Source organism: Betta splendens, chromosome 6, assembly GCF_900634795.4.
Source record: "Betta splendens chromosome 6, fBetSpl5.4, whole genome shotgun sequence".
Lineage (NCBI taxonomy): Eukaryota > Metazoa > Chordata > Actinopteri > Anabantiformes > Osphronemidae > Betta > Betta splendens.
In genome coordinates this window covers 3,490,971-3,504,838 of record NC_040886.2, presented here as the reverse complement: position 1 = coordinate 3,504,838, position 13,868 = coordinate 3,490,971, and the positions used below count along the sequence as shown (strand labels likewise).

The 13,868-nt window shown below is 38.8% G+C and overlaps 1 protein-coding gene across 6 annotated transcripts in view; it reads right to left on the bottom strand.

The window, feature by feature from the left end:
• Positions 1–13,868, bottom strand: part of hydin (HYDIN axonemal central pair apparatus protein) — a 53,941-nt gene that overhangs the window by 21,686 nt on the left and 18,387 nt on the right. For 5 of the 6 annotated variants that reach the window (XM_055509596.1, XM_055509600.1, XM_029153228.3 and 2 more), the window contains 15 exons: positions 10,462–10,700; positions 10,059–10,356; positions 9,799–9,942; positions 9,563–9,706; positions 8,992–9,084; positions 8,358–8,578; positions 3,835–3,949; positions 3,363–3,572; positions 2,228–2,458; positions 1,964–2,138; positions 1,434–1,582; positions 1,087–1,214; positions 689–825; positions 335–459; positions 111–224 (listed from right to left, as the gene is read on the bottom strand). In XM_055509596.1, coding sequence (XP_055365571.1) covers positions 111–224; positions 335–459; positions 689–825; positions 1,087–1,214; positions 1,434–1,582; positions 1,964–2,138; positions 2,228–2,458; positions 3,363–3,572; positions 3,835–3,949; positions 8,358–8,578; positions 8,992–9,084; positions 9,563–9,706; positions 9,799–9,942; positions 10,059–10,356; positions 10,462–10,700 — 2,523 coding nt within the window. The remainder of the gene's footprint in view (positions 1–110; positions 225–334; positions 460–688; positions 826–1,086; positions 1,215–1,433; positions 1,583–1,963; positions 2,139–2,227; positions 2,459–3,362; positions 3,573–3,834; positions 3,950–8,357; positions 8,579–8,991; positions 9,085–9,562; positions 9,707–9,798; positions 9,943–10,058; positions 10,357–10,461; positions 10,701–13,868) is intronic. The other variant, XM_055509598.1, reaches the window with a different exon arrangement.

Genomic DNA, 13,868 nt, shown 5'->3' with positions numbered 1-13,868 from the left:
TACAGTTTATTCATTCATTGGTCATGGTCATGGAAAGCAGAAGGAGCTTTTTCTTAGGCTACTGTACATACAGTACTGGTCCAGTAAAGTACCATGTCATTTTCTCTTACCTGACACATGCCACAAGGTACAGAGTCAAAGAGCAGCTCATCTGTGGAAACAGTAATTGCTGGCATGGTCACTACTGCACACAGCTGCACCTGAACCATTGGGCCACCAGTCACCTGGAAAATAGGGCCAAAAACTATTCCACTTGTTCCTCTGACACAACGGCCCAGTGACTTTACTATACTGCATATGTACTGTAGATCTTAGATTTGTGTCCATACTGTACCTCTATTGGCATGATAACACAGCCCTCTTTCAGTGCTTTGGCTCCACAAGGATCAAAATTAACTGTGAAAATGTGTGTCCCACCAGGAGGCAGGTTCTTCACTCTTTCAAATTCTACACTGAAACCTATGAAAATTATAGTATATGATTGTTATTGTACATATATGAAATGTAATAGGGGTAATATTGAGATGGCTATTGTAACACCCGCCTTGGACGTTGTTACGCTCTTCAATGAACATTATCAGTAGTTTTACCCTGTTATTATTATTGCCGTGTGAATAATATACTGTAATAACATAATTAAAAAAAACAATTCCAATGGCATACCATTTGCGATAATGTATTGTGTTACCTGTGCCAGCAAGAGCGTTGCAATTAGCGTGGAAGGACACAGGCACTGATCCACTATTGGTGATATTTACAGTTTGACTAAGGATCTTGCCAGGAATGACATAACCAAAGTCTAAAACATACTTTGGCAGTAGAGACCTGGGGAGTAGAGAAGTGAAATAAGAAATAGATAATTAAGACATGAATACTCCACATGATCTTTGTCACACATCAAGTTGTTTGTTTCCTTAAGCATCGATCAGCAAACTACGGTGTCCGTAGTACCATAGACCAAAAACATACACAGCCAGAGATTACTCATTAGGCAAGACTCAACACATGCGCAGACTTCAGAGCAGTGAGTTGACCATCTGTTAAACCAAAGTGTGCATATGTGTACAGTACAGTGTTTATGCATACTTGCTAAGTTTGTGCCACTTTCTGAAGGAACTTTGTGAGTCTCTGAGCTCCAGCAGTGAACCAGCCACAGCAAGAGCACTCTCTTTGACCAAGCTTCTCTCGATCTCCATGTGAAGCCGCTCTACATGCTAGAGGCAGAAGAGAGGGATGATATGCCCAAGTGAGACAAAAGCAGTGAAAAGCAAACACTAAAAAGTTACTTTGAAAGACATCTGCTATAATCACTCAGTAGGACAGTAGGAATTATAATTCAAAGAATCCATAAATATGCTTCCATTGCGGCTGTACAGTACCTTTGACATGTACTGTGTACTTAAACAAAGCACTGTATGAAAATGCTTGCCAACCTCTGCCAAGCTACTGACTGTTGTTGTGGTGCTTGCTTCGAATGTTGATCGTCCACCAGTGGAAGATGCTTTTAAAAGCTCCTCTTTAACTGTATTTGCATCCACTGCTGCTCTGGTCTGCTGCACCACATCACGGTAGCACTCCTCTGCTGCAAAGAAACACAGTGTCACAAGTGCAGAAATACAAAGTCATAAAATCTGTGTACTGTACATTTATTTATTTTTAGTTTAGTGTTTTATATATAAAAGTAAATAGACAGTATCAGTACTCCAGGCAAGGTTAAAAAGTTTTTTCCAATCCAGTTCCCGGAAAGTCTTTCCTTCTTATGAAGATCAATAAACTTTTACTTTGCATTGTACAGTATGTACTTAGAGTTTTTTTTTATCAGTATGTCCAAGACTTAACTTGTTAACTCCCTTGCATTGATACGACCTGACAGCATAACTGCATGTGAGCTTTTAAATGTTGAGGCTTTAACTGAGTCACATCTGTTATTATACATGTATGTGCATCACTATACTGTACGTACACATGTTTTGCGGTAAGTTCAGTCTGATCCTGGGAAATACTCCCTCTCCAATCAGAGTGATGTCCTGTGGTGGCAGGAAGGCCACCTGCAGCTGAAATTGCTTTTCAAACACCTCTGGGATGCCTGGGAGGTAGAGGACACGCAGACTTTGCACCATACCAGCAGCAATGTAACCCTGACACACACAAACAACAACACAGAAACTGTTAACCAACGACATACTGTGCATGTACTCACCCATACCAGAAATGGCAATGAGCTTACCTTGCTGGGAATGACTATGGGCATGCCAGGTCTGACCTCCTGTCTCTCATCATTTTGCTCTTCGTCTTTTTGCTGCCTTGCACTCAGATGCTGTGTGTTTTTTTTCCTATGTCTGCCAGGCTTCTCATCCGCATCTTGAGCCTGCCTGTTGGGGTGCTCGATGCTAAAATTGAAGCCCATTCTGCCAGTATTTGTTATGGTCATCTCAGCTTTTCCGACATGGTCAAAAAGCTGTATAAACAACAGAGAGACGGGGTCACGGGGGTGCTGGAGCCTAACCCAGCTGACTATGGGCGAGAGGCAGGGTACACCCTGGACGGGTCGATGTCAGTACATTAAACTGACATTTAAGATCCATTAAGATGATTAACTGGTTTGGTTAACAGAATGTTTTGAAACTTCTCCATCTAGTATGTGCTTTTTGATAGTGATCCAGGAAAGGCTTTTCTTTAAATGCATGATGTTGTACCTTATTGTATTTAAATAGTATTTACATGTGCAGAGTGAAATTGCTTCAGGAGAAAGAAACTAAGAAACTTAATACAAGATGCTGCTCAGTAGCCCTTGCTTGTCACTCCTAAGAATGAAACAATTGTTTTGGGATTGCCCAACTATTACAATTATTATGGGTATGAATGAATGCAATCTCTGTATAAAAGAGAAAAACCTGAGAGAGAGAGAGGACAAGAGAGAACCGAATAGTGATGACCAGCTAAGAAGGTCAGAGAAAGGTTCTGCTGAATACTTTGTTTCATCTAAATCAGAAATCAATACGTCCTTGTTTTGAATACCAATGATAACTTGTCTGGATGCCTTGCATAATTAAAAAGGAAGAGGAAGTACAAAAGACCACTGTGAAAAACAAAACAACTGAGGTCCAGGGTGAAGATGAATTGTTTAGTGTGTGTTTAGTTTATTTAGGAAATAGCATTTATTCTTCAGTTTGTCCCTCGTTAGATTCAGTGATAGTGTGAAAATGTTAAAGTTAGAGTAAAATGTGATCATTGTTCAAAAACTAACATCAACAAAACCAGAAAAAAGTAAAGAAGCAGCCAACAGATGGTAAAGGAAGAAAAGCACAGGAAAAGCAAGGCAACAGGCCCAAAAGGAAACAAATAGAAAGACAATGCAGTACCTGCAAACCAAAGTCAATGCAGGTGGAGTTTAGGCTGTACTGGATCACTGACGACTCCCCTTTGAGTTTGATTTGGTACGTAGGCCCATTGTCTACATGGCACTGAGCTAAAACCTCTCTGCTGCTGTCTTCATGGCTGTAGAAAACAAATGTGACCGTCTGCTGGCCCTTAGGTTGCAGATGACCGTACCATGGCATGATGTCAAACACCTGCAAACAATACATACCAAACAAATTAGACTACAGGTACACACTTCATTTTTGATGGAAACCAATGGCAAGCTTCTTGTTGCTACTGTACTTCTTCTATCTACTGTATCTATATAAGTTGTTTTTTTCCACACGTTGTTCCTGTTCCTTTATAGTAATAGGATTTCTCATTTGGAGACTGCACTAGCGGTGCAGTAGTCAGCTGGTGTCTCTTTCTACCTGCTGACAGTCTTGAAGACTTATGGAAACCCAGATTATTTACCTTATTCACACAGATTGGGTCTGAACCATTAGAGAGTCTTCTGCTGGAACCCTGTAATTCTTCAGTGTCACTTTCCGGGGGTTTCCACTCCTCCTCTTCTTGTTTTTCTGCAGCTCTATAAAGTTGAAAGAGAAATAAAATCACCTTGATGAACAATGTTCTTATCAATTTTTATTACTATTATATTATACTATTATATTTTATTTATAACTATATAAAGTACAGTAGACATGTAAAAACATCTACTGTACTGTACTACTGTATTACAAAAAATGTCCTGCTAACCTTTACACATTAAATATATATTATTAACAGATATTGTTATATCAAAATAAAGAAGAATCACTTTAGCACGAAAAGCATAAAGAACTGGCTTCTCAGTTTCCCTCTCCTCTTCACTCCCTTTGCCTTTGGGATCAGACTTGGTGCATCCATCAAGTTAATTAAACAGTGTTCTATAATTAAGAGGAATTTTAATAAGCAAGCAGCAGGAAACAGGTCAGGATAGATTGCACTGAAGTGCTGAATAAACATGGAAAAGAATGAAAGAGATTTAGTGACTGAAGACACCTCAGAGCTTGAATTCTCTTTGACAGTAAATGATTCCTACATACAGTAACTTATTGCGCTTCTGTGTGTGTGTGTGTGTGTGTGTGTGTGTGTGTGTGTGTGTGTGTGTGTGTGTGTGTGTGTGTGTGTGCGTGTGTGTGTGTGTGTGTGTGTGTGTGTGTGTGTGTGTGTGTGTGTGTGTATTAGACTTTCAAGATGTGACAACTAACACGTAATTCGCACTGGTGTGTGACCTAATAATTATATTATTGAGCCAGCAGGGGGCACTGGTGCTTGGCCAGTATGTCATTAACACAAGGCCTGATGTTTGGCCTTGGGAATCACAAAGCAGTACTTGCAGCAGTGTAAGATGTCAAACAGATCAATTACTACAGGGCGTTTTCCTTACAAACAGGGTGCATATTTGGTGAGTAAGCGCTCATGAGCACCCGTAAAAAATATTTCATCCCCTGTGGAAAAAGGAAGCCTTTTCAAATGTGGGTCCTCTAAAAGGCATTTTAAAAACCCATTGGTGCGGACAAAGGAGCAGATGGTGAGACAGCAGTGAATGACTCTGCAAGAGCTCAGCTCAAAACAGAAATAGCCTTATCAGATATTCTCCTGTCAGTCTCTCTTCCATCCATTCTGTCCTTCACGCACATCGTGGGTGTTACTGTGTTGTCATCTGTCCAGCTCCGATAAAAGTCTACACATCAAAGGCTGCTCGCACTTGAGCAAATTGGTCACAAAGAACAGTGATATGTATTGAATCTGATGTTGTAACGCCAGTCCAGACAAATGAAGTCAGGCATTTGTAATTTACCACAGGTATAAATTATTTCATGCAAACTGAATATTAATGTATCTTTTATCAAACAGCTCAAAGCAGAAATGTCTAATAGGGCTTGAATTTGTATAAAATATACAAAAATGCCAGTTATATCATAATATTATATATATATATATATATATATATATATATATACAAATCAGAAAAAACAAATATAGATAGTAAAAGATAAATGGAAAACCCCTGTCTTGTCTTTATCTCTGTCTCCAAATTGTGTGTCTGCTATGTGGCATAAATTGTACAGCTAGTAGCTTTTACAAATTCTCTTTAAATGCTTCTTTAAATGGTGAAACATCTGACCACAATCCTCATTTTTTCCCTACCTACATTAGATTTTATGTTAGCACATCTCTTCTGATTTAGTGTTGAATCTAATTGAATGCTGAACTGCACTGGCCCAGTGCTTATTGTCTGCAGTGCTCACATGTCTTTCTCCTAATGAATTACTGTAAAGGTGCCCTTGTCATCAACGCTACAGACTCCTCTGTTTCTGATATCTCAACTTTCTTGGTTTGTATTTAGAGACATTCAGTTATGTAAGGCACCATACAAACATACAAACAAGTCCATTATAAACACGTGGCTTGTTTAGTCTTTACAAAATTGAAAGAACAAGAATCAGCAGGTAAAGATTATTTTAGTTGTATGTTGAAACTTCTGCACATCCAGCAAAAGGGTTTTTATTTTATAAACACATGCTACACAAAAAAAATCTGTGTAGGCTAATTCATTTAAGACAGTTCAGCTGCCTTTGCTCACACATAACTTCTCTCTCAAGGTTGAACCTGTATTGTAATAAAAGAAATAAGCAGAGATTTCTGCAGTCAGACGTGTAAGTGGCTCCAGCTTAGTGCATGGTTCACCACTCAATTGAGTGATTGGACAACGATGCTAAAATGGCTGCCAGCAAAGTCACCAACTAAAATGTAAAGTACATATAAGTATAGTACATAATAAGTAAGTAAGTAAGTAAGTAAAGTATAAGTAAAGTACATAAAAAATGAGTTAGCACGTCAATAATTGCTTATAAACAACACTGTTACAATAACAAGGAGTTATTATATTGTAATGTTTGTGCAATAAAATGCTCAATATTATTAGCGTACATACATAATGAAAACACGTGGTAGGATACATTGTATTTTTTGTATTGTATTTCGACTTTTGACTTGTAATTCGACTTGCCTTGAAGTGAACACTGAAACTGAAAATGTACCCTTTGCAATTGTAGAATTGACAGTATTTGTAGTTAGCGATGTCTGATCCTGGCTACTGTTTATCAAAATATTGTTTACCATTCTTTCTTACTTCAGTGTACTAATCTGTAGGAGAGACCGAGCGGTCAGAGTTAAGTGAAATTCCTCCCCTCTAAGGGTTGCAGTATAATTACTGATAGGGATCTAATTAGTTTAACGTGGCTACATATTGCAGGTTTTGTGAAGAAGAAAAAGTGTGTGCGTCTGCTCAGTGCACAAAACTCTTCAAGACTTTGAGATTGAAGAAGAGAAGTGAAGTACTTTGTACTTACAGTACTTACATGTTTTGGAAGAGCTGCAACTAACCCTTTACACGTGAGCTATGGATCTACTGAACCTAGACATTTAGACTGTCGAGGAATGACACTGTAACACTGAGACACAAAGAAAACATGCTGCTTTCTTCAAGAAGACTCCTAAAGCAGCTGTCATGTTGTAAATGTTGCTGTCTAATTCAATATAGGACAGCAGCACCAGCACCCATTGCCAATGACGCAACATAGCACAGACATCTTCCATAATGCCTTCCCAGTCTTTTGTCCCTGAACACCTAAAACAGTTCAAACCATTAGTTTCACACTTTAAACCTCTTGACACGTTTGACACCACCTCTTTTTCCCACTGTCCTACCTATAGTGCATAGATGCTACAATAGATGCAATCTTACATAGATCTAAACAGCTGTCTATGCAGTAGCGTAATCAGCATAAGCTGGTCATACAATATTAAAATCTGAAAACTGAGTTTGATTAACCTGAAGGCTGAGCCTTATCTTACATACAGTAACATAACTTCAATGGCCAAATTGTCCAGCTGCCATGACATTACACAGTCCTGTCTTATCCCCCTAGAATGGGTATTGTTTTAGTCAAGCCATAATTTAACCCATTATCATCTTCCAACTTGCCTACACCGCTAATGTTTCCATACGTTGACTAGGCATAAACAATAAAAAGACTTCATCGTGAAGAAGTTTATTCCTGAAATGCCAGTGAGACTTATTCTTATAGTATGAACATGAATACTGATGAAAACCCTAGTGGATTACAGTAAACGTACGACACCTCAGCTCGTCATTGTTTTATCTGCTGCCCGGCTTGATTTTGTTGCCTTTTTCAGTGCAATGATGTGCTTTTTAAGAAGAAATGTGTTTTTTTTCACCTACTATACAGTATGTAAAACATCTACCCCGTTGCTTCATTGCTTTGCCGCTACAGATGTGTCTCGCTTTCATGGTTCTATTGTAAAGGTCTCACCCATAAATGAGATATATTATCAGTAGAATACAAATCCATTTCGCCACATTATCCAAAACAGATACAGTATCAGAATCAGGTTCATTGTCTATGTCTTGTCTGATAGTCTGACTGTCTTCACGGAGCAGAGTGCTTGTGACCAGTGTCTCCACATTCAAATCAATTCATGTTTGAGCTTGCAAAGACCATACAATATACAGTATAAGCCTTCCTTTCTCATTCAGCTCACTCTGAATGACACTTCTAGTATTTGTGATGGTGAATTCATAATCAAATAATCTTACCTGTGAATGCATGGAAATGGCCATATAGATAATGGCTAAGTTTCTTTTCGTTTTTTTTTTTTGCCTTTTATCTAAAACTAAATTTGAATACTCAGAATTGTCTGAATGTCATTAACTATAAGAAATATATCTAACTCAGCCATACCATACATGCCATTTAATTTCAGTCATTGCATGCCAGCAAGCCTGTACATACTACTGTACATGTAGCTTTGTAGCACTTTTCATGTATGTGGTATATTAAAAGCCCAAATATGAATAGTAGCTAGTTATAGTTATAGTTATATATAGTTAGCGGCATGATTATGTATAGTCTTTAAAAAGCTACCTGACTGAAGATTCTTTGTGGTCCTCCAGGAAGGTCCATTTGTAGGACACAGGCAGCGGAGAGCAGTTGGTGATTGTGACATACTTTGAAGTGTCTGTGCAGTTTAGCACACAGCCAAAATCCACTGCAGTTGAAGAGAAGTGGAGGTTGGGGAAATGGACCTCAGCGTGCAACTCAACCATGTCTTGCTGAGGGTGTCCCTGATATCGTATCTCAAGCAACTGAAAAAAAATGTTATGTTAAGTTTATTCAAAATGGTCAATGTACTGTAACAGGGAAATACAGCAACAAATGTAAGTAGAAATATAAAATATATTGTTTTCACCTAATGACTGTCATGCTGATATTGAAATCAGAAAAAAAAATCCTCATTTTATTTAAAATATAGGCTTGAAAACATAAAAATACTTGTTTATCCAATAAATTATGGAATTATGCATCCCACTAACTCCATTAACATACAGTATAGTAAAGCTATGTTGTGCTCAGAAGTCTACAGTATAGCACAGTACAGTGTGTGTGTGTGTGTGTGTGTGTGTGTGTGTGTGTGTGTGTGTGTGTGTGTGTGTGTGTGTGTGTGTGTGTGTGTGTGTGTGTGTGTGTGTGTATTTTTAAAGCAATTCATCACTGTTACCTCATTAACAACCCTTGACACCTGGTCTTTACAACAGGCAGGATTAAAGCAGACCCACAACTCAGCCTGTTTCCCATCACCTAAGACCATGCACTGGAAAAGAGACAAACAGTAAAGGATTAAAAACTCAAAACCTTTGGAACTTTTAAGTTATCAGTTTATAGTCATGTTTTTGCCATAGACACATTTTTTCCAATGAATTTCTTAATTGAACATATATATAGTTTTACTCACAGTTAGCACTCAACAGCTTTACCTGACACCTCTACTTTTGAATCGCTTTGAAATAGAATAGAGTGCCAGCAAAGCTTAATACAGTAATATCAAAGTCACAGCCCCTTGTCAAAAAGTAAACCAATGTTTTACCAGCTACTACAAATCGAATATGTATGTGTGTGTTCCTCTCAAATTGATTGACTTTTAGAAATCTAAAAATACTGTAATGTAAGTAAAATGAGGTAAAGTTGTAATTTAAATTTTAATGCAGTATACAAAACATACAGCACTATAACATAACATTCAATTCATGAAATGTTACAGTATAGTCCAGAGACAATTTGAATTTACTTACCTTAGTGGTAGCTGAGTTAAGGGCACTTGGGGCCTCACAGAGAGAGAACGGCTCTACAAGTGAGAGCTCCATAGACAGACAAAGAGCTGACACATTCTTCAAGACAAGCTTCTCATATAGGGGTGTTAGACTCTTCCCGGGGGCCTTGTAAACATATGAAGGTACAAGGAGTATTAGAGAATTATAACATTTAATGTAGTGGTGGAGAGACTATACTTCTTGAGCCTCTGACCAACCTTCTCTATATAGAAGTTCAGGCACCTGGAGGAAATACTAAGCACAGGAGCCACAAAATGACAGGTAACATTTAATGACATAATGTGATCGTAAGAGGCCTGGTTACCCACAATACCACGGCACACCAGGCGCTCCTGTACAACCTAGTAGGACAAGATCATCAGTAATGTATGTATACTGCCACATGCATCAAAAGCATTCTTAATAATATTCAGAACTTGGTTATATATTTTTAGGTGCTCCAAACAATCTGTCCTACCTTAGGGGTGTCAGAAGTTCCTGTCAGCCGCATGTCAACAGAGCAGCCTGGGAAAAGTTCTACTCGAGTTGGGGTAATGGTGAACACCGTCTTCTCTTTGTTTAGGGTGGGGAAAGACCCATGGCCTGAACTGGCATTCATTTTGGGAGCAGAGATGGGTGGCAGTGTTATTCCTCTTGAAAGGTCTTTGCCTTTTTGAGTTTTTGATAAAGGCAGGAAACCATCAGTCCCCCAGTACAATCGTTGTATTCGCTGGCCATGATTGGTCAGCTTGAAGTTATACTGGCATAATCCATGACTAATGGGATACACAAAACACAATTTAGGTGAGGTATACTGCGACTACTACAACACCAAATCACTACTCATACAGTACCTCAAACTGTGATTCATTTGATTTTACCTGAAGTGCGTTCCTAAGTCAAGATGCTGGCCAAGAGGGCTGTCAGTAACGATCGTGGTGCCAGTACCTGTGGCAGACAAAGGGACCATGTATGTTTGACTGTTTTGGATGCACACTTCTAGACTGTCCTGGAAAGAAAGTGTGTCCTTAAGGTATGCCACCACCTTAAGCTCTAATTGACTTTGTGATGGCACTTTCCCTTCACTGGGCTCAACACGCCAAGAGGATCTTCTATTGATCTACAGAACAGAAAGTTGAGGTTATTAGTCTGCCTTGCATACAGTACAAAGTGAAAACAGATACACAGCAGTGATGTCCATGTTTAGAGTAAAAAATTGATTTGGGTAGTTTCCTGTTTGTCCACAGACCACTGAGAACTATGCTATTGTTATACTTTGAGTATAATATAGCTACTTAATCATATTAGCAGTAAATTGTAACTTGACATAATACAAACAAAGTAGTGTTACTGTAGTCACTGACTGACGTAATGGGGAAAAAATAATCAATACAATGGTTTAAAAAAATGTATATGTTAAAATGTATTTCAGAAAGCCATACCAATGCACTACTCGCAGTTTGAGCATTAGTGAGTGATGTAGGACAAAATTCAATGCACGTCCCATTTCTATAGATAGTTTTGATTGCATGTACTGTACTGTATGTGAATAAAGTCTGCCTTGGTAGAATAAGCAGATGTGATTCTAACATTCATCACCAGTCTTTCATTAAAACAGCCCTTTACTGTGCTCACTGTTCTGTATATAGTCATGGTCAGGACCACAATCAATGTTCTATACGCTTCCCTGTTGATAAATAGCTGGAACATAAACTTTTAATTGGGTTTTTGAGCATGAGCTTCCTACAGATGCAATAAAACTTAAGCACTTTCAATACATATAGAACAACATAATAGATTGCTGATCATTGGGGAAAATGACTCACTCAATACTGCGATTGGTGCTTGTGACCCTTATTGAGGTTCAGACTATACTAAAAGTCATATTGGAGAAAAATATAAAGATTTTGTTTGATGTCTCTGTTTAAAGCCACTTGCTTACAGTAAACCCAGTGGGAATGCAGCATTTGAAGAACGATTCCTCACATAAACAGGCAACACTTGACCAACGAGTGACTTTGAGAGTCATAGATCACTTTCTCAGCATCTGTATGATCCAGTGAAAGAGCCAGCGAACGCAAAGTTAGAGAAAGTCGATACTTGTGTGATCACAGTGAAAAGATGGGTAGAGTCAGAGGAGGAGAAAGAGCAGAGAGGGTTAGGTCCCCAGAGAGAGAAGAAAGACGACTGGAATCTCAATAATCACATCAAACCTGCTGCATCTCGCCTCTTGATTAGCATTGATTGCTTTTGAATGCAGCACAGGCAGAGGGCTTTAGGTGCCAAACCTGGGCTGTATGCTCCATAGCTATTAACAGTACATTAGGCTGCATAAATCTGCATTGGTGCTGCAGTGACCACCGCAGACATTGATGTACTGTCATATGAATATAAGATAACACATATTTCCGACTGCCGACCAAAAACCCAAAACACTAAATATAAATGAAAATAAAAAGTGGTTTGCTCAGTTTCTGCTCAAAGTTTGAACACAAACAAAAATATTTCATAATTTTAGGGTTCACTATGAATGCAAACATTTTATAAAAAACAAGGTAAAAGGAAAAAAAGGAGGAGGAAGTCATTGTTCATTTCTCACACAGCATCACCAGCAACTGAGAAAGACTGCCACCATGTTCCCACACTCTTCTGTCATCAGACCCTTCCCTGCTTCTATTGATGCCTCTCCCTGCCAACGTATTGAGCGAGATGCAACGTAATACCAGGAAAATCTGCATCGATTGACATTTAGGAGTGCAGAGGAGTACCTTCTTTTCTTAACACTACAACAGGGTCCCATGGCTGCACTTACGCGAGGGTTGGCTGTGTGCGTTACATACACACACAGCCATACAGTACACATTGAGGGATGGCTTCTGTCACTATATATACAGTATATACTGTGTACAATTGTGGCCAAAATTGTTGGCACCCCAGAACATCACGTATTTTGTATTTCTCACAGAAAAGGATTGCATTAACACATGTTTTGCTATACGCATGTTTATTCTCTTTGTGTGTATTGGAACAAATCAAAAAAAGGGACAAAAAAAGCAATAATGTCACACAAAAACTCCAAATATAACTAACACATGCCATAGCTAAGTGGTTAGCTGGTGGTTAGGCTAAGATCAAAGCAACACAGAGAGAAGTTAGCAACAAGTTAGAAAGAATTGAAGAAGGGCATGGTGAAGAAGTACCACCAAAGCAGTGGCGAGGTTCATGGCTGTTGAGGTCCATGTCTTCTGGAGTTAGATTTTAGTCATAATACATCTAAAAAAAACCTCAGTGAAGTTTTATGTTGTTTTTAAAACTTTAAATCCTGCTTTAATTAGTTTTGCAGCTTTGATCTTCATTAGGATAACATAGAAGTTTTCACTCAAGGTTTAAATTTACTTACTTTGTGTCAATTGGTAAGTCGTTTTAGAAAATTGAAAACCATTTGTGGGGATACCCTGCCTTAAAGGGTGGTAGCAGCGACCCCTTCGGGATGAGGCACAGACCTGTCCAGCCTCCCCTCAAGTTTTCTCTGCCGGTTTTAGCTCGATCAGAAAAGTAATTATATCACAAAAAAATCAATACAAAACGATTTTTACTCAGGAAATGTTAAGATAATTGAAATTATAGGAAAAAATATATTATCTAATATGTATAGCACAGATCAATGGACAGAAATAAATTTTTATTTTACGTTTTTTTAGTCACATTATGGTATTGTCAGGTCAACTACTGCCCAATAACCTGCCTCTGCACAACATAGAAGCTCCTGTCAGGCACTCAATGGGAAAGTGGCAAACAATCAACATCCTATTTCCCAAGTCAACATTAAGTGTGGCATATACCAAAGAGATGCTTTGTCCCCCCTACTCTTCTGCATAGGCCTGAACCCCCTCAGCCAGATCATCATCAAGACTGGTTACCAGTACGGACTTTGGAATATTGCAATCATCAGTCACCTCCTCTACATGGATGACATCAAGCTGAGATATCATACATACCACAAGGATATACAGTCAAGACATCTGAATGTCAATCAGCCTGGATAAGAGTGGTCGAATGGTAGCAAGGAGAGAAAAGGTAAAGTAGTCAGAACTAAGGGGATAGAATGACCAGAAGGCAAGATAGCAGATGTTGGGGACATCTACAAATACCTTGGAATCCCACACCCGCATAAGATGGCCAAAAGAGGACATGGAAGCTCATTACAAGGCATGGAGAGTTTCACCCCAAATCCAGCACCCTGAGACTGTACGCTAAGCGGAAGAAGGGAGGCACAGGATTAGTAAGC